This window comes from Protomyctophum parallelum, assembly GCF_964188405.1.
Source record: "Protomyctophum parallelum genome assembly, chromosome: 18".
NCBI classification, from domain to species: Eukaryota; Metazoa; Chordata; class Actinopteri; order Myctophiformes; family Myctophidae; genus Protomyctophum; species Protomyctophum parallelum.
In genome coordinates, this window is record NC_139716.1 from 39,259,385 (window position 1) to 39,280,507 (window position 21,123).

A 21,123-nucleotide genomic window follows, 5' to 3' on the forward strand; every position below is an offset into this window, starting at 1 on the left:
GGCATCATGTTATGCTTTATCTATTGAAAAATAGCAGATCTACAAGCTCATATCGCGCCACCGAGTGGCGCGATACGAGCTTGTAGGTCTGCTATTTTTTGAAAAATCGAAGAACGACTGACATTTTTAGAATCTGATCTCAGGTCAGAATGGGTTAATGCAATCAGATAGGACTTGTCTGTGTGGAATGTGGACGTGTGGACTGTCACAAGGACAGAAGGTAGTTTTTTGCCACTCGGTAAGGCGTTCCTGCATAACTTCCGGGTATGATACTGATGTCACGTACATATACAGTACGCTCTATTTTCTGTTATTGTGGGGAAATATATACGACGAGCTCATCTGCTATTTTCTCATCGACTCAAGGCGCTATAACAACAAAATCATTTGGCCACGTTTTTGTTATGAAGTGGAAAGCTCATGTGGGGCTACACATTATCGTACTGTACACACCATCGCACCATTTAGTCAAAAGTCAAAAGCTCAAAATTGATTTGGGCTGTTAGTGAAAAAGAGATATGTATTTATTGTGTGTGTGTGTGTGTGTGTGTGTGTGTGTGTGTGTGTGTGTGTGCGCGTGTGTGTGTGTGTGTTTTTTCCTTTCTGACAACCATGTCAGAAATATCTATTGTGAGTGAGTGACTCATTTGCATTTTTTTGCTCACAACCCACGGAATCCCCCTGTGGCATTTGGAGACGCACAGCTCACACGTTGCTGGTATAAGGATAGACACAGTGGTGTAAAGTATAGCTAAGGAGCCTAGTACATTTACTTGTGTACATGTACAACGTTGAGGTATTTTCTTACTTTTCAGTATATAGGCTATACTTTTACTTCTACTCCACTACATAATCAGAGGCAAATATTGTACTTTTTTACTCCACTACAATTATTTGAAGATTTTAGTTACTTCGTAAACTTGGATTATTATTATTACAAAACATTAAGGCTGTCAAAAATAACGCGTTAATGGCATTAATCAATTGCGTTAATTAATTGCGTTAAAATATTTAACGCAATTAACGCATGTTAGTGTTCCCCCTAACATGCGCCCGTGCGCGCGGCTCAGGAACGTCCAGAGCATAACAAATCTGTCACTGTGTAGCACACAGTCATGATTGAACAACACCAGAGAGATAGCTTGTGTATTGTAGTTTGGTTGCAAAGTGGTTTGATTCTGTAACTCTGTTGCGTTACTTTGTCTGCCTAGCAAAGCCCCATTAGGCTACACTGCACACACACACACACACACTACTAGTGTTAGCTATCAGCGCGCTGCAAGAATCACTCGGGTCCGTCGCAACTTGTGGACATTTTGAAAATGCCATTAATGTTTGTCCGGCTGGTTTCGTTTTGTCCTACGCGATTACGTGAATCAGCATGGCTGCGCCTGCAGTAGGCTATTACCAAAACAAACACATGGTACTTTTGTGTCGCACATGGAAAGCAACTGAAAACGACCATGGATATATTAAAGACAGTTCTCCTGTGCTGCTGTGCACCGCGGAGATAATGCGCAACTCCAGGTACGAACCAAAACACTGACTGAAGCTGATTCACGACTAACTATCTCCAGACTAGTCCTGCAGTCCCGCAATGAAGGAGAGACAATTGACATTTTTAGAATCTGATTTCAGGTCAGAATGGGTTAATCAGACCAGCGTGTGTCCAGTGGAAACCTCGCATGAATCTGATCTCAGGTCAGAATGGGTTAAGATGGGTAAGGACTATAGTACAGATAATTGTTGGGGACCTGAAATGTGTTTGATAACCACTGACATACTGTATAGAAACACAAGTTTTCAAGAAAACTGTCATGATTCAGAAGACATTCTCTGTAGAATATTGTCTCTGGTCTAAATGGCTTATAGTAAAAGTACTGTTTTCCACCACGGGTCACCTGTGTCTGTCGAGGGCGATGACGTTGAGGGTGACGGTGGACACGTGCACCGCCAGGCCCTGGGCGTAGGGCAGCAGGAAGCACAGGACCCCGCCAAACTTCCACTCCCCCAGCAGAGTGTAGACCAGAGTGAAGGGGAGACACAGCGTGTTCACCAGGAGGTCAGCTAGAGAGAGAGAGAGAGACACCAGGAGGTCAGCTAGAGAGAGAGAGAGAGAGAGAGACCAGAGTGAAGGGAAGTGTTTTCACCAGCAGGTCAGCTAGAGAGAGAGAGAGAGAGAGAGACCAGAGTGAAGGGAAGTGTTTTCACCAGGAGGTCAGCTAGAGAGAGAGAGAGAGAGAGAGACACAGCGTGTTCACCAGGAGGTCAGCTAGAGAGAGAGAGAGAGAGAGAGAGAGAGAGAGAGAGAGACACAGCGTGTTCACCAGGAGGTCAGCTAGAGAGAGAGAGAGAGAGAGAGAGAGAGAGAGAGAGAGACACAGTGTGTTCACCAGGAGGTCAGCTAGAGAGAGAGAGAGAGAGAGAGAGAGAGAGAGAGAGAGAGAGAGAGAGACACAGTGTGTTCACCAGGAGGTCAGCTAGAGAGAGAGAGAGAGAGAGAGAGAGAGAGAGAGAGACAGCGTGTTCACCAGGAGGTCAGCTAGAGAGAGAGAGAGAGAGAGAGAGAGAGAGAGAGAGAGAGAGAGAGACACAGCGTGTTCACCAGGAGGTCAGCTAGAGAGAGAGAGAGAGAGAGAGAGAGAGAGAGAGAGAGAGACACAGTGTGTTCACCAGGAGGTCAGCTAGAGAGAGAGAGAGAGAGAGAGAGAGAGAGAGAGAGAGACACAGTGTGTTCACCAGGAGGTCAGCTAGAGAGAGAGAGAGAGAGAGAGAGAGAGAGAGAGAGAGAGAGAGACACAGTGTGTTCACCAGGAGGTCAGCTAGAGAGAGAGAGAGAGAGAGAGAGAGAGAGAGACAGCGTGTTCACCAGGAGGTCAGCTAGAGAGAGAGAGAGAGAGAGAGAGAGAGAGAGAGAGAGAGAGAGAGACACAGCGTGTTCACCAGGAGGTCAGCTAGAGAGAGAGAGAGAGAGAGAGAGAGAGAGAGACACAGTGTGTTCACCAGGAGGTCAGCTAGAGAGAGAGAGAGAGAGAGAGACCAGAGTGAAGGGAAGTGTTTTCACCAGCAGGTCAGCTAGAGAGAGAGAGAGAGAGAGAGACACAGCGTGTTCACCAGGAGGTCAGCTAGAGAGAGAGAGAGAGAGAGAGAGAGAGAGAGAGAGAGAGAGAGAGAGAGACACAGCGTGTTCACCAGGAGGTCAGCTAGAGAGAGAGAGAGAGAGAGAGAGAGAGAGAGAGAGAGAGACACAGTGTGTTCACCAGGAGGTCAGCTAGAGAGAGAGAGAGAGAGAGAGAGAGAGAGAGAGAGAGAGAGAGAGAGACACAGTGTGTTCACCAGGAGGTCAGCTAGAGAGAGAGAGAGAGAGAGAGAGAGAGAGAGAGAGACAGCGTGTTCACCAGGAGGTCAGCTAGAGAGAGAGAGAGAGAGAGAGAGAGAGAGAGAGAGAGAGAGAGACACAGCGTGTTCACCAGGAGGTCAGCTAGAGAGAGAGAGAGAGAGAGAGAGAGAGAGAGAGAGAGAGACACAGTGTGTTCACCAGGAGGTCAGCTAGAGAGAGAGAGAGAGAGAGAGAGAGAGAGAGAGAGAGAGAGAGAGACACAGTGTGTTCACCAGGAGGTCAGCTAGAGAGAGAGAGAGAGAGAGAGAGAGAGAGAGAGAGACAGCGTGTTCACCAGGAGGTCAGCTAGAGAGAGAGAGAGAGAGAGAGAGAGAGAGAGAGAGAGAGAGAGAGAGACACAGCGTGTTCACCAGGAGGTCAGCTAGAGAGAGAGAGAGAGAGAGAGAGAGAGAGAGACACAGTGTGTTCACCAGGAGGTCAGCTAGAGAGAGAGAGAGAGAGAGAGAGAGAGAGAGAGAGAGAGAGAGACACAGTGTGTTCACCAGGAGGTCAGCTAGAGAGAGAGAGAGAGAGAGAGAGACATCGTGTTCACCAGGAGGTCAGCTAGAGAGAGAGAGAGAGAGACGCTTAAACCTGAATTTCCTGCCGGGATGTTTCAGTTATTCGGGTGAAATGTTCCACACACAATCTATAATCTATATGGACCATTAGCTGAAATCACATGCAGTCTAATCTATATGGACCATTAGCTGAAATCACATGCAGTCTAATCTATATGGACCATTAGCTGAAATCACATGCAGTCTAATCTATATGGACCATTAGCTGAAATCACATGCAGTCTAATCTATATGGACCATAAGCTGAAATCACATGCAGTCTAATCTATATGGACCATTAGCTGAAATCACATGCAGTCTAATCTATATGGACCATTAGCTGACATCACATGCAGTCTAATCTATATGGACCATTAGCTGAAATCACATGCAGTCTAATCTATATGGACCATTAGCTGAAATCACATGCAGTCTAATCTATATGGACCATTAGCTGAAATCACATGCAGTCTAATCTATATGGACCATTAGCTGACATCACATGCAGTCTAATCTATATGGACCATTAGCTGAAATCACATGCAGTCTAAGAGAAGTAAAAAAACAAATTGCACAAAAATATAAAATAAATATAAAGCGGGCACCTTGAACAGATATAACTCACGCCTCTGTCTGTCTGTCTGTCTGTCTGTCTGTCTGTCTGTCTGTCTGTCTGTCTGTCTGTCTGTCTGTCTGTCTGTCTGTCTGTCTGTCTGTCTGTCTGTCTGTCTGTGGTTCGAACAGCTGCAGTACCACTGGGTGACACTTTGGTAAATGGTGCATTTATATAACTCTTTTATCCAAAGCGCTCTCCATAGATTGTGCAATACATTCACAATGGTACAACCCATTCACACACACACACACACACACACACACACACACACACACACACACACACACACACACACACACACACACACACACACACACACACACACCGAAATATATTTAAATAATTAACCCATTCTGAACGGGCACCCATTTTGGTGTTGGCATCATGTTATGCTTTAGCTATTGAAAAATAGCAGATCTACAAGCTCATATCGCGCCACCGAGTGGCGCGATACGAGCTTGTAGGTCTGCTATTTATTTTTTTTAATCGAAGAACGACTGACATTTTTAGAATCTGATCTCAGGTCAGAATGGGTCAATCAGACCAGTGTGTGTCCAGTGGAAACCTCGTATGAATCTGATCTCAGGTCAGAATGGGTTAAATAATTAAAATAGCCAATCTACAAGCTCACAACGTGTCGATGTAGATCGGCTAGTTGAACTATTCAAAAATGTTTTTCAAAATAAAAGAAAAGAAAAAAAGTAGTTTAGGGATAAGGGGTTTAGCATGGACGGAAACAGAGCCCATAATAGTGTCTAATCAGTGTAGTTATTTGTAAATGGGGGCGGCGGTGGCTCAGGGGTAGAGTGCCTGGATGGTAACCGTAAGGTTGCCAGTTCGAACCCGGGCTCCCCCAGAGTTACTGTCGAAGTGTCCTTGAGCAAGACACTGAACCCCTAATTGCTCCCGATGTGGTAGTTGGTGCCTTGCATGGTTTCCGCTGCCATCGGTGTATGAATGTGTGTGTGAATGGGTGAATGTAATGCACAATCTCTGTAAAGCGCCTTGGATAAAGGCGCTATATAAATGCACCATTTACCATTTAAATGCATGCTTGCATACAGTAGATCTGCCAGAATATACAATAAATGCATTCACAGTCTCATGGGGGAAGAACACTGTGTTATTGTTGTTCCACGTATCAATGTGATAATGTGCGAAGCGACCTTCACTACCTGCGACCCCCCACTCATGTTTCCCATGAACCACGTCACACACACTTATACACTATTGTACACAACATGTACACGACAACATCATTGTCACAAACAGTGTGTGTGACACATGCTGTATACTATACATATAAAATCAGATGACGGTGATATATTGACAATATCACTATCATCCCCTCCCCCTAACTACTCCCCCTTTATCATGCAACAACAGCTGTGGCTTCAGTCCAGGTGGACCATCACCACCCACCAGGCAAACCTTAAAGGGATTGTGACATTAAAAAAAAGGTTTTGGAATTGTTCTTGTTTTTTTTAGGTTTTCTAATCTCAATTGCACCCAAAAATCATGAACTTTTAACATTCAGTAGATTTTCTGTGATCTGGGGTTTTCTGGCTCAAACAGGTGCTCTGATTTGCCGGCAGTAAGTGACATCACTTACTGCAAATCCCATATATTATGTCAATGGGATTTGCCAGCAGATGTCACTGTTTTCACTCTGTTGCCTGTTTTCATTGTAGCTCAAATGGCTTCCAAACCCCAAAGAAAACTTCAGACCACAGAAAATTCACTGAATGTTCAAAGTTCAGGTTTTTTGGGTGTAATTGAGGTCATAAAACCTAAAAGAAAAAAGAAAAAGAAAAAGAAATGAAAATGAATGTCATAAAACCTTTAATGAACTGGTTGGTGTGTCCACATGAAAACATAATTTAACACTTTTGTTTTTTGGAGAAAGATAATCGGCGGGTCAGTCACAATTGACTTGGCGGGCTCAGTCACAATTGTGCCACGGGGGCCGCAATTGGCCCACATGGGCCGGACTTTAATGTGTTAATGGTATTGCACGCCGACAATATCAGATCTACAGGGATCCACTCGCACGCCGACAATATCAGATCTACAGGGATCCACTCGCACGCCGACAATATCAGATCTACAGGGATCCACTCGCACGCCGACAATATCAGATCTACAGGGATCCACTCGCACGCCGACAATATCAGATCTACAGGGATCCACTCGCAGATTAGACACACCAACGGACCCACATGCAGAAACAACAGTATGGGCTCAGATACTCAGATAGATATTCAGATAGATATTCTACTCAGATAGATACTCTACTCGGATAGATACTCTACTCGGATAGATACTCTACTCGGATAGATACTCTACTCGGATAGATACTCTACTCGGATAGATACTCTACTCAGATAGATACTCTACTCAGATAGATACTCTACTCAGATAGATACTCTACAGCCCTGCTCCGTCGAGGCTCACACAAACAAATGAGCCCTAATGGCCCCTTTTATAGTGAAAACCATCCCTACATGTAGGACAGATTAATCATACTGTGTAAAACCATAGTGTACATAGTACATACTGTAGTACATAGTACATAGTGTACATGTAGGACAGATTAATCATACTGTGTAAAACCATAGTGTACATAGTACATAGTGTACATGTAGGACAGATTAATCATACTGTGTAAACCATAGTGGATGGAGATGAGTAATTGGCAAACAAAACTAGCTAATGGATGCAGAAGGGTAATTCTGTTGAAAGCTGCAGACATGTCTGTCTGGCTGTTTAGTTTCTTTGTACCGTGAAAAGGTCACAACCGGCACACGGATAGATACTGTACCGCCTCGGTAGATTGGCCATTAATGTTTCCATTTTTCTTTTTCTTTTTTTTGTCATGATTCGACTGACAAATTGGCAATCGACTGCAAAAACGAATTAGAAGACAAAAAGAGATATTATGCAATAATAGGATATCATTCCATTTACTTGCTTGGTTTCTCCCAATAAATCATGATAACCTAATGAAAAAACAAATAGGCCAATCTCTCAAGTGTTACCCCCTCAAGGACCTCACTTTGAGAATCGGTGTTCTAGAGTGAGAGAGAGAGAGGGACCAGAGGGTCAAGAAAACAACAAAACAAACCACACCAATGCGACTCCTTGCAACATGCAAATTCACCCTTTGTCAGCCTTCTGATTGGTCCCTGACTGACTAACCATGAGCAGGCTCTTTCTGCCTTGTTCCGCCCTGGTTCCGCCTTATTGTCTCCACCAGGCCGAAGGCATGGGGGGAGAGTATGTTTTGCACTCCGTCCGTCCGTCCGTGTGTCCGTCCGTCCGTGTGTGTGTGTGTGTGTCCGTGAGCAGCTAATCTCGGCCACCGTTAACCCGCTCGATGCCAAATTTTGCACACACACTCCCTGGATGCCAACGATGAACCTCTGCCCCAAACGTTCCAGAACAGCCTGTTATAGCGCCACCAGGAGGCCGCTTTGTGCAAAACAAGTTTTTGCACAGTACACCTACAGATTTTGTCCAAACATCGCAAATTGGTACACAGTCTCTCTAGAGCCATTCAACGAAACGGGTCTTTCAGATTTCTCAGACTCCATCCTGATTGGTTAAGATTGGCTTCCAAAGTTCACAGGAGTGCTCAGTTTCAAACAAAATGCTGCAAATCATGAACACATCGCGTGATTTCCGTGAAATTGTGCACGCACATTCCCACTAGGCCGAGGACGAAATGCCACATGAACAATTTCAACTCAGCCTCAAGGTGGCGCTATAACTGGCCGAAAAGTGTTTTTACCTCTAACTGCACGGATCTGTGGATAACTTTGTATGCCAACTCCCTAGTTTACTTTTGTTGCCCTTTTATCCAACCACCAGATGAAGGCAAGCTGCAATGTCCTACATTCCTATCCTGGTGGAGACCTGTGCCCAGAAAGGCACTTTTTCTAGTTTATGTTGAATTTGCTAACATATATTCTTTTGAAAAAACTAAAAACAAACATGATATGCCCAGTCACCATGCTAGCATCTGTGATGTTACTTTTTACTGACACCAAGATTAAAATAACAATTGAGTACACAGAATATCAATATGAAGCAACTGAAAAACATGTTATTTCAATGGTAGTGGATGGAGTGGAGAGAGAGAGGATTTTTGTCCAACCACGAAACGGCAACCAATGGGTGGGAAGAGGGGCACAACCATGGGCGGGACTTGACAAAGGCTCAATTGGGAATAACGGTTGCAAGGAGTTGCATGGCGATCCTCTGGTGTTGTTAGGGCTTAAGAGTGCGGCAGAGTAGCCATGGTTCATGACTCTCGTATTCATACGAGAGTCATGAAGAAACTTCACCCTGTTTTTTGCGCTCGCTGCATTTACAAGATTTCCGTATATAAACATTCAGATTTCAAATATAAAGTACTCACAATTTGTCCCACGGGTGTTAGTTAGTTGCAGCTCCAGCGATTAGAATTTCTGCATCCCGCGTTGTTTAATAAAAAGCATTTTTATCCGAGGTGTTATTTTGCCATTGGCTTTCAACTACGCGCCCCTATCGGTCGGGAGGAGGGTGGCACTCGGTGTGTTCGATATAGGTACGCTGACCGCCCTGCCAATACAGACTAATAGGCGAGTGCGCTCCCGGTGTGCAACTGTGGATTTCCCAAACGAACCCCGTTTGAAAAAAGTAGCCGGGGAGCTCGGGACAAAAATGCTTTTTATTAAACAACGCGGGACGCAGCAATTCTAATCGCTGGCGCTGCTGCTAACTAACCCCCGTGGGACACTTTGTGAGTACTTTATATTTTAAATCTGAATGTTTATATATACGGAAATCTTGTAAATGCAGCGAGCGCAAAAAACAGGGCAAAGTTTCTGCATGACTGTCATGATAATCATCATGGCAGTCATGTTCCAGGGCTAGCGGCAGAGAGTCTCACAGCCTCAGCCCGATGACATAAAAAGTATAATATCTCCCCCGGATTATGGGGAATTCCCTTTGGTCTAGCGCTTAAAGATGTTAGCTAGTTTCCACGTTGGAGACCGCCGGGCCGTGAAGCAGGTCCAGAGCGCCAGCAGAGCTCCCGTCCGACCTGAACACCATGTCTTAGTTGGAACCACGTCTTTATTAATAATGACCATGTTATTATTAATGTCTTGGAACAAACTGGAACAAGCACTGGAGTTCTAAATGTAGTTGAGTAAAAGTACAAACGTTTTGGTGTCAAAATGTAACTTAAAAGTAGAACAAATAAGAGGTACTCATTGTGCAGAATGTCCCATTTCACAAATTGCTCAGCTGCATGTAGCTTAACTTGCCCAACACTGCAGATAACAATGAATCATATAGCTAATAGGCCTATTAATTAACTGTAATAGACTCAATAGCCTCAAATCTTACTGGGAAAAAAAATCTAAAATAATGAAATAACAAAGGAATAATAACAAACAGTGTTGTGCAAGTTAAGCTAACATGTATAGCTGACCCCACACTACTTTGGACACGCTGCATCGTTTCCAAGTCCTGTGTAGCCGTGCCCGTTATGTCGTGTTGTGTCATGTTTGTGTAAACCCCGTTATGTGGTGTTGTGTCATGTTTGTGTAAACCCCGTTATGTGGTGTTGTGTCATGTTTGTGTAAACCGAAGCCGTTAAGACGTCAAGTGGAGATCGGCCTCTTGTTTTTAACACACACATAAATACTGCATGCGTTTTCCTCCTTTTCATGTGGGGAGGTTTTATTTTATTTATTTGTTTTTTTTACGCTCTGAGACGATGGGCGAGGGTTACGCATGCAGCGCTGTATAGGCAGTGGTGGAAAGTAGCTACTGTAAGTGCATTTACATTGTATTATACTGTACTTGAGTACAACTTGAGTACATTGTATTGTACTTGAGTACAACTTTGAGGTATTTGTGATTTTTCTAGAGTACGTCAAATGTTCTGTAATTTTAATTCTACTCCACTACATTTCAGAGGCTTTTTTGATTGATTGATTGAAATATTTATTAACAGTTTTATAATTACAGTACATTTTTAAGCACAAACTCAATACAAAGACTGTTAACTGTGAGTGGACGACCCAATTAAGCATTACACTTGTTTACAACAGGGTCCACATTGTTCAATTCATCAAAACATTTAGAGACATACAAACATTTAGAGACATACAAATATGTAGCTAAAGAACAGAACAGGAATTCATCATAGGAAGCAAAAAAGGGAAAAGATACATTATACAGTGAGGGGAAATGGGGGGGGGGGGTAAATTATGGCAAATTATGTACTAAATCCTCCTCTACAATTATTTGAGAACTTTAGTTACTAGTTACTTTTTGAGATTTAGATTATCACAAAACATTACAAAATAAACGAAGTAGTTCTACATTGCACTATTGATAGTTTTCTAATGTATAAATGTAAAAAGTCTTAAGTGTAGTTGAGTAGAAGTAAAAGTACTTAAAAGTAGAAATACTCCAGTAAAGTAGAAATAAATGTTACTTAACCCATTCTGGGCGGGAACTCGAATTTCTTTTGAAAATGTGGCGCAAATCTTTGAATATATATATATTCATTCGGAGCGAATGATTTGAACTCAAATATTAGCTTCTGGGAGTTCCCTGGAACAACATATCTTCAGATGGGGGGGTCTGCAGCCAAATACAGATAATTCTGGGGGTCCTTGACATGAAAAAGGTTGAGCACCCACTGACACAGAAACATAGATTATTCAGAAAGCTGAGAACTTAGAGAAGAATTCGGCCTTGGGTGGAAAAAGTAAAACCTTGTGTAAGTATCCTCTTTATCCACCCCTGGCTGCAGGTGAGTGTTTCGCCGTGTGCATTGAAACGTGATCTCCCAAGAGCTCTCTTCTGTGTTCCCTCGGATAAGATGCAGAGTGACGGTTGTTGATAAAACGAAGTGATATGTGTAACAGTATACTGAGCGCTGAGGGAATTCTGGGCCCAAAAGGCGGGATTTTTTTTTTTTGCCCTAGATTAAATCTTAACCCATTCAAATCGGGAAAGCATCCGTTCTCGCTCGGAAATAATATAATAATCAAAGATTTGTGCCATGCACGTTTTCACAAATAGCAGATCTATACAAAGCTCGTAGCACAGCACTCGGTGCCGCGCTACAAGCTTGTAGATCTTTATTATTATAGCTACTGTAAAGTATGACGTAACCTTAAAACACCGTCCTGAATGGGTTACGGGTGTATATACGTGTGTGTGTAGGTAGGGGGTAATGTCTTTTTGCCATATTCAGAATTCAGGCACACCAACCAGCCCCAGATCTCTTTGTGAAATAAACATGGAAGCGTTATCGCCTAAGGCCGTAGCCTAGATTCCATCTAGTGAAGCAATCAATACACATGTGCCTCTTCATTGCTATCTCATACCTATGGTCTGTATAATAACCTTTGAAAGCAAAGGAAAAAAAATCATTCCTACGAGTTGTTGTGTTGGGATTTCATTAGTCCAGACTTTGTTCCCACAAGGTTCCATGTTGTGCTACATAAGAGTATAATGTTGTTGTTGTTGTTTTTTTGGCAGTCCTTCAGACAATGCAGCAACAGCAACGCAGCAGGGTTGGTGATAATAACGGCGTTGGGGTTTAATTGTTGTCCACTGAGAACTACTGGCAAGTTTAAATTAGCGGTGAGCCGGTTACACCTGGGCGGTTTTGCTCATTGTTCTCACTGCTGAGGGCTCTTAATAGAGAGGGCAATATGTGAGGAGCATTTTAATTGTATTTTAAAGGTGATATATAGAGCTATACTGTAGGTGAAATAGACATGAGCTTTGCAGCTGACTTCACGTCACGCTCGACAAGAGAGCAACCTAGCGTATATATTCACTAACAGAAAAGAGAGAGAGAGAGAGAGAGAGAGACACACACATACACGTGCGGAGGAAGAGATAGAGAGGGGGGATGGGAGCGAGCGAGAGAGAGAGAGTTAGAGGGAGAGAGACAGAGATACCGTATTCACTAACAGAAAATACACACTTAATTTCATGTTGAATGTATATATTTTGTATACTAAACCTTAGTAAACTAGTAACTATAAAGCCATCAAAAATAATTGGAGTGTATAGTGTAAAGAGTAACAAAAATGTCAGCACTCTCGAGTGAAGTGAAACATGTATATATATATATATACCTAGAATGTGCCAGTACAGTAAATGTACTGTACTGGCACAATGTACTGTGCATTCCAACCGCTGCCTGTCAACACTGACCCGCCAATGGTCTGTCTCCGGCCAATTAACTGTTCCCGTTGGCAGGGCCAGGCCGTCGATTCTGGAGGGATCTGAGCCGTGGCTTCGCCCTCGAGCCATTAAGCAACATGCGCTCCCGATTGTCGGAATCCGTGATGAGGGCAACGTGTCAAAGCACGCCGGCTAAAAATAAAAGCTATAGGGTCACACTGACTGCACTTTGACTCAAATGCGCATTTGTCCCATGATACACGTAGGTTATGGGGTTAATCTGGTTATCCCACCAGAGCCTTCTGCTCTGGTAATGCTCGCTGGCTCCCCAGGGGGACTTGAACCGGCAACCTTCTGGTTAGCTGTTCTGCCTCTGCAGCGCTCTCTCAGGGGCTTACACACACACACACACACACACACACACACACACACACACACACACACACACACACACACACACACACACACACACACACACACACACACACACACACGCACGCACGTGTGCGCGCGCGCGCGCGCACACACACACACACACACACACACAACGCTGCCTTCACATTGCGCTAATCTCTCAGTCCCTTCTCTTCCTGATTCTGTCTTTCTCCACTCGTCTTTTATCCATGTAAAAGCTGTCTTGTGTAATCCTTCTATCTCAAAGTGTCCTCATGGTTCTCTCCCATTACATCCCTGTTTGGTTTGATCCTTCACCGACTAGGGCCGTGGAACAGCCAGGGGGGGCAAGGGGGGGGCAAGTTGAAAGGATAGAACAGAAACACATATAGCTTTGAAGACGGAATTGGCGCCGAAATATGCCGAGAGATGGGCATTATTTGGGCATAATTGTGTCACAATTCTGTGCTCAAATTGTGAGGACACAATTACAAAAGAAAGTGTGTGTGTGTGTGTGTGTGTGTGTGTGTGTGTGTGTGTGTGTGTGTGTGTGTGTGTGTGTGTGTGTGTGTGTGTGTGTGTGTGTGTGTGTGTGTGTGTGTGTGTGTGTGTGTGTGTGTGTGTGTGTGTGTGTGTGTGTGTGTGTGTGTGTTGCATTTAGCGCTTTACATAGATTGTGCATTACATTCACCCATTCACACACACACACATTCACACACTGATGCCGGAGGAAACCATGCAAGGCACCAACCTGCACATCGGGAGCAATTAGGGGTTCAGTGTCTTGCTCAAGGACACTTCGACACTAGCCTGGAACTCACCTATGCTTTTTAACCCATACTGAACGGGAACCCATTTTGGTGTTAGCATCATGTTATGCTTTAACTATTGAAAAATAGCAGATCTACAAGCTCGTATCGCGCCACCGAGTGGCGCGATACGAGCTTGTAGGTCTGCTATTTTTGAAAAAATCGAAGAACGACTGACATTTTTAGAATCTGATCTCAGGTCAGAATGGGTTAATCAGACCAGCTTGTGTCCAGTGGAAAACCTCGTATGAATCTGATCTCAGGTCAGAATAGGTTAAGGCATAGGCAGCTCCCGGCAGGATCCCCCGGGAGAAACGATGCGCAGCTGCGTGACATGAGACTAATTACTTAGAGCGACAGAGAGAGAGAGAGAGGAGTCTGTGTGTGTGTGTACAGTATGTGTGCGTGTGTATGTCAATTGTACAAAGGTGCAGACGATCAGAAATCAGCAGAGAGTGAGCAATGTTTGCGCTACTCTATGCCGAATTGAAGTGGACTCAATTCCTCCCTGGAAATAAAAACGTCTGGGTTTCCGAGGCTACTTCGACACTATAACTCTGGGGGAGCCCACAGGGTTCGAACTGGCAACCTTGCGGTTACCATCCATCCGGCCACTCTACCCCTGAACCACCGCTGTGCGTGTGTGTGTGTGTGTGTGTGTGTGTGTGTGTGTGTGTGTGTGTGTGTGTGTGTGTGTGTGTGTGTGTGTGTGTGTGTGTGTGTGTGTGTGTGTGTGTGTGTGTGTGTGTGTGTGTGTGTGTGTGTGTGTGTGTGTGTGTGTGTGTGTGTGTGCGTGCGTGCGTGTGTGTGCGTCAATTAAACAAAGGTGCAGACGATCAGAAATCAGCAGTGAGCAACGTTTGCGCTACTGTATGTCGAATTGAAGTGGACTCAGCAGCTACAGTAAGTGTGATTTGCTTCCTGTAGTTTCACATGGCTGTAGCTTCCATTGACAATGATTGGTAGACTGTATCTTTGCATCTGGCCGTGTGTGAACCAGGGGGGGCAGTCAGACAGATATTTAACCAGGGGGGCAGTCAGACAGATATTTAACCAGGGGGGCAGTCAGACAGATATTTAACCAGGGGGGCAGTCAGACAGATATTTTGTGAAGCCACTAAGGAAATCGGGACTTCCTGAAAGTTCATATAATGGCCTGTTGTGGCGCTGTCATTGGGCCCAAAAAAACCCATGTATTTGGGCCCAACTTCACCTAGAGGTCCTAGACTGTATTACCTTAACCCATTCTGACCTGAGATCAGATTCTATAAACGTCTTCTACATCCTGACAGTTTTCGGAAAAAGCTATGTTTCTATGTCAGTCGTTCTTCGATTTTTCAAAAATAGCAGACCTACAAGCTCGTATCGCGCCACTCGGTGGCGCGATATGAGCTTGTAGATCTGCTATTTTTAAATAGCTAAAGCATAACATGATGCTGACACCAAAATGGGTTCCCGTACAGAATGGGTTAATAAAATGGTCATGAATACTTTCTGCTTCTAGTCACTAGTTCAAAGTCTCATTTCTCATGTCATAATATTATTTTTGGAAAATTATGGTCCAATTTATTAAAAAAAATTCCATAAAGTCGCGTATGTTCTGAGGGGCGTGGCTACCGTTACAGTCTATGATCGGGAGCCACCCCCCGTTCGAGTCAAAATAAAAACCAACAAAGAAGAAGTCCCGCCTCGTTGTCTGGGCCAGCCAATGGGCCAGCTGGGCCCAAACGGACCTAGAAAGATGGCGATTTACAATTCAAGGACTGACAGGCTTCATATCTTACGTCCATATCAGAGGCATACTGAAATGAGTTGCTCGGCATGGCCATTGTTTTTGCTTTAACCCATTCTGACCGGGCACCCATTTTGGTGTCAGCATCATGTTATGCTTTAGCTATTAAAAAATAGCAGATCTACAAGCTCATATCGCGCCACCGAGTGGCGCGATACGAGCTTGTAGGTCTGCTATTTTTGAAAAATCGAAGAGCGACTGACATTTTTAGAATCTGATCTCAGGTCAGAATGGGTTCATCAGGACCAGTGTGTGCCCGGCGGAAACCTCGCATGAATCTGATCTCAGGTCAGAATGGGTTGAACCTATAGGCTACAGTGCAAATGCTTTCCTCACGTGCAGGATTCTAAACATAAAACATTCAAAAGCTCAAATGGCAAAAAGTTGTAAGTAAGAAGTTGAGAGGTATATTTAGCTACCTACGTAGCACACCCACTGGACACACACGCACATTTACAAACACATGGGCCAGATGTCAGTGCATTGGTGGATTTAAACAGCCACACCTGACCTCAATCTAAACTAATTATTCATTGTGTGATGATGCACCCGTTGTGGATGCACACAGGATAAAGCATTTACACGCACGCACACACACACACGCGCACACACACACACACACACACACACACACACACACGCACGCACGCACGCACCTTTACAAACACATTGGCAAAGATGGCTAGGTATGTAAGTTGTTCCCATGCAGACTCCCTATAAGCTGTGGTGTGTGCATGCGTGCGTACTCTATGGGCGTCCACAACAGGTGCATGGTCACACAATGACTCATTCGTTTGGATTGAGGTCAGGTGTGGCTGTTAGAATCGGCCACAACATACCGGACAACGAATTAGGCTTTGTTTTCGTTTGGTTTCTATCTTTCAAAACCTCCCAACGTGACCCCCTTCCACTTCCTCTATCTCTCATTCTCCGCCATCCATCCTGGAGCTCTCTCCAGACGTCTACGCTGATGTGTCCTCCTCTCCTCTCTTTTATCCCGTCGAAAAAAAACGATGTCATTTTAGATTGTATAATGATGTTTTTGAAACATTATTTTTATAGAAACATCTCGAAAGTGTGAGAAGAACTACTGGTTTAGGAGTCATTTGGTCATAATGGCTTATTCTCTCTCTCTCTCTCTCTCTTTATTTCTCTCTCTCCCCTCTCTCTCTTTCCTCTCTCTTTCTCTCTCTCTCTCTCTCTCTCTCTCTCTCTCTCTCTCTCTCTCTCTCTCTCTCTCTCTCTCTCTCTCCCCTGTTATTCTGCATGTCTGTGTTCTCTCTGTTCTTGAGGCACGTGGCCAAATGTTATCCGTCAGAAAGGAACGGCGCATTCTGCCTGACAGATGCCTGAATCATCAATCACGCACGCACGCACGCATCACAACCCTGGAGGCTGAAATTTATTTTCCAGGTCAGCTGTGTGTGTGTGTGTGGGTGTGTGGGTGGGTGTGTGTACTTACCAACAGCCAGGTTTGCGATGAAGAAGTTGGTGACGGTGCGAAGCGTTTTGAAGCGGTAGATGACATAGATTACAAGCGAATTACCCAGCACCCCTAGCACGATGATGGTGCTGTACGCCAAGATCAGAACCACCTGCAACACACACGCACACACGCACACGCACACACGCACACGCACACACGCACACGCAAACCACAAACCACAAACCATCATAAATAAAAAACAGTCTCCACTGAGTGGTGCTATACTTCTGCTGTTATACTGCTGTTATCAGTGGTGTGCACAGATAGACACTAGGGGGTGCTAGAGCAAAAGGTTTTCTTTTTTTCCCCTTAATTTGTAGTGTGTGGACCATGCGGTGACATTGATCAAATCTTGATAAAAAAAATGCTTCTACTATATTATTTAGGCCCCCCACAATCTAAAGCTATGTTTCTATGTCAGTGGTTCTTCGATTAAAGTAAAATAGCAGACCTACAAGCTCGTAGCGCGCCACTCGGTGGCGCGCTATGAGCTTGTAGATCTGCTATTTTTCAATAGCTAAAAAGCACCAAAATGGGTTCCCGTCCCAAAATGCGCTGCACATGGTGCCCTTTTTTCACTTGAGCACCTGCCCCTCTAAATGTCTGTGCACGCCACCGGCTGTTATAGTACTGTGTACTGTACAAGGCCTCCTCCTCCCAAGTGACACTTGGTGGTCAATGAACGCTATTTCCGTACTCAGGCGGACACAGACAGACATACGGACACACCTTGCTATAAGGAGTGGCCAGCACCACTCAAAAAACGGAGCGATGAAGATCAGGCCAAATGTAAAGTAAAGGGCCAGTGTGGATTTTGACAGCAAGGTTTGATTTAGTTTTTGTAGTTTTAGTCGTCTATTCAGTAAAATTAATTTTAGTTCAGTTCAGCTGTAGTTTATTTTGGTCATATATAATGTACACTAAATGTAGGCTATATATCCATTTCATCGTTTCTTACAACATTTGTAAAGACCAAAAAAGGTTTAGGGCTGAAGCCAATGGCTTTTTTGTGCCTATGATACCATGAGATTATTTGTGTTGGCTAAATCTACAGTTGATTTAGTCAACTATATTGTATTTCGGTGGGCTGTGATGGCACTGAAATTTATACTCTGCTGCGTGCCGAAAATAGCAGATCTACAAGCTCACGAGTCACAACGTGTCGCGCTGCACCAACCCATTAGCCTGGTTAATAAATCAGACCGAATCAGCCGTTGGCAAAAATAAATTGCCTGCCGGCGGATTTCGGTCTGGAGAGGCTCAATTGTACGCCCATTTCCTACACCAGAGAAATGCGGCGGCCAATCGGGACACGGTATGCAATATGGGCGGGCTTTGGTACAGTGACTTTCAATGCTTGAGACCTTTGACTGACAGTAGCTCTGACCAATTGCGTCAAAGAGAAAATGTTTCAACCCGCCCCCCTGGAAATGAAATCCAAGCTGAGCCTCCCCAGACTAATATCCTGCGGTCCGTGCGATATTAGTCTGGTTTATTAACCAGGCTACCAACCCATACGACCAAACATGAAATGACTTGAATTGGATCTCTTCTCCACTAGTCCGTCCCCTAACATTTTAGTCTATAGTTTTTATTTGCTGACACAATTATCAGTATTTTAGTCATAGTTTTAGTCATCATAGCTTATAGTTTTGATTCGTTTTTTTGTCCGTGAAAAAAGGTAGACGTATAGAAATGAACTCTGTGAAGGACGGTCGACGCAAAGCGAGGCGCATTCACGTCGCATTCACACAAAGGCCTTTCAGCATGCAGACTCACAGAAGAGAGACATTCTATATGCAACATTCAGGCTCTGTTTTTCATTTCTATATAACCCATTCTGAACGGGCACCCATTTTGGTGTCAGCATCATGTCATGCTTTAGCTATTGAAAAATAGCAGATCTACAAGCTCATATCGCGCCACCGAGTGGCGCGCTACGAGCTTGTAGGTCTGCTATTTTTTGAAAAATCGAAGAACGACTGACATTTTTAGAATCTGATCTCAGGTCAGAATGGGTTCGTCAGACCAGTGTGTGTCCAGTGGAAACCTCGTATGAATCTGATCTCAGGTCAGAATGGGATAAACATGCCATTCACATGACGCTGGTTTGTATACTTATTGTTATGTTGTATGCTGGACCGGGTTATGCTTTATACACCTGTAGGTGGCCTGTGCATTTAGCACGAGCACAGCACCGTGCAGGTGCGCTTTAACCCATTCTGACCTGAGATCAGATTCATAACGAGGTTTTCCGCCGGACACACACTGGTCTGATTGACCCATTCTGACCTGAGATCAGATTCTAAAAAAATGTCAGTCGTTCTTCGATTTCTTTCAAAAATAGCAGACCTACAAGCTCGTATCGCGCCACTCGGTGGCGCGATATGAGCTTGTAGATCTGCTATTTTTAAATAGCTATAAAGCATAACATGATGCTGACACCAAAATGGGTGCCCGCCGGTCAGAATGGGTTAACATTGAGCATTAACAATAAGCATTTTACATTAACATTAAACATTGAGCATTTTTACATTAATATTAACATTGAGCATTTATAGAATCTGGCATCAGGTCGAAATGGGCCACTGGAGGGGTGTGTGGGGGGGGGGGGGGGGGCTGTCTCTATCCTTTATTATAACTCATATCCTTTATAACTCTATATGGTTTTATAACCAATATTTGATTTGTCTGTTAATTAGTTGACCTGTTCCTGGCGTTCCTTTCGTCTCTTTCTCCATTCTAATAATCATAATCAGGCAGATATGCCTCATGCTTGATGACTCAAGCAGTCCAAAGATCACGTTTGCATAACTAACAGTGGCTGATGGATTCGTGAACAAATCCAATTACAGAGGTCTGCGAGGTTAAATGTGTACATACGACACAACACACAGCAAAGAGCATGGAACACGGAATGAGGTTTACGGGCAAATCTAGTGCCCATAATTGCCCGTTAATCCCCCTTTCCACGCAGTGATAATTAAATGGATATATACAGTATATACAGTGTACCGAAGTCTGACGTAATTGACCCATCCTACCGGGGTCAAATTCCCATGCGGACTTTTCTTATATTGCGTCAAATATAAGAACTGTGTTCCAAAAATAATCAATTGATCCTGGCGTTTTTTTTTGTTTTTCTTCTCCTATGGATATGAAGAATCAATTGACTGTGAGAGATCTCTAATGTTATACCACCAACGAATCATACAGTACAATCTTTTTTGCTCTAGAAACAGACTGTAGCAAATTATGACTGTGGCTGTGACTGTCATAAACGATACGGAGCCTCGACTCCCTCGACAATATCGCTGAGTTTGTTCATTTTTGGACCACAGAGCGATTTTAAGAAACCCAATGTTGTTCTCCATAGACATAAATACGTCCCCCCACCCCCCCCACTACACCCCTGCCGGGAAAACCAGGGGATGAACGAGTCACGTCAGGAACTATAGGCTACTAGGGGCGACTGTGGCTCAAGAGGTAGAGCAGGTCGTCCAATGATCCATGGATCGGCGGTTCGAATCCCGGCTCCTCCTCCTGTCTACATGTCGAAGTGTACTTGAGCAAGACACTGAACCCCAAATTGCTCCCGATGTGCTATAGTTGGTGCCTTGCATGGCTTCCGCCGCAATCGGTATGTATGAATGTGTGTGTGAATGGGTGAATGTAATGCACAATCTATGTAAAGCGCCTTGGATAAAGGCGCTATATAAATGCACCATTTACCATTTATAGGCTATTTCAATCGGCGATCGCTCACGCACACACATGTATGCATGAGCGGCACGTGCACATGTTCTAATAATAGAGCAAACACTAGCTATAAATCCACAGACAGTACAGTACGGTACAGTACAGTACAGTACGCCCCTGTATA

General features: G+C 44.2%; 1 protein-coding gene across 1 annotated transcript in view; it reads right to left on the reverse strand.

Annotated features, from left to right (window-relative positions):
* LOC310875628 (neuropeptide Y receptor type 2-like) overlaps positions 1-21,123 on the reverse strand; it is a gene marked incomplete at both ends in the record, with an annotated part of 42,307 nt that overhangs the window by 6,987 nt on the left and 14,197 nt on the right. The window contains 2 exons of the mRNA XM_083788916.1: positions 1,902-2,067; positions 17,217-17,349. Of these exons, the coding sequence (XP_083645042.1) occupies positions 1,902-2,067; positions 17,217-17,349 (299 nt within the window). The remainder of the gene's footprint in view (positions 1-1,901; positions 2,068-17,216; positions 17,350-21,123) is intronic.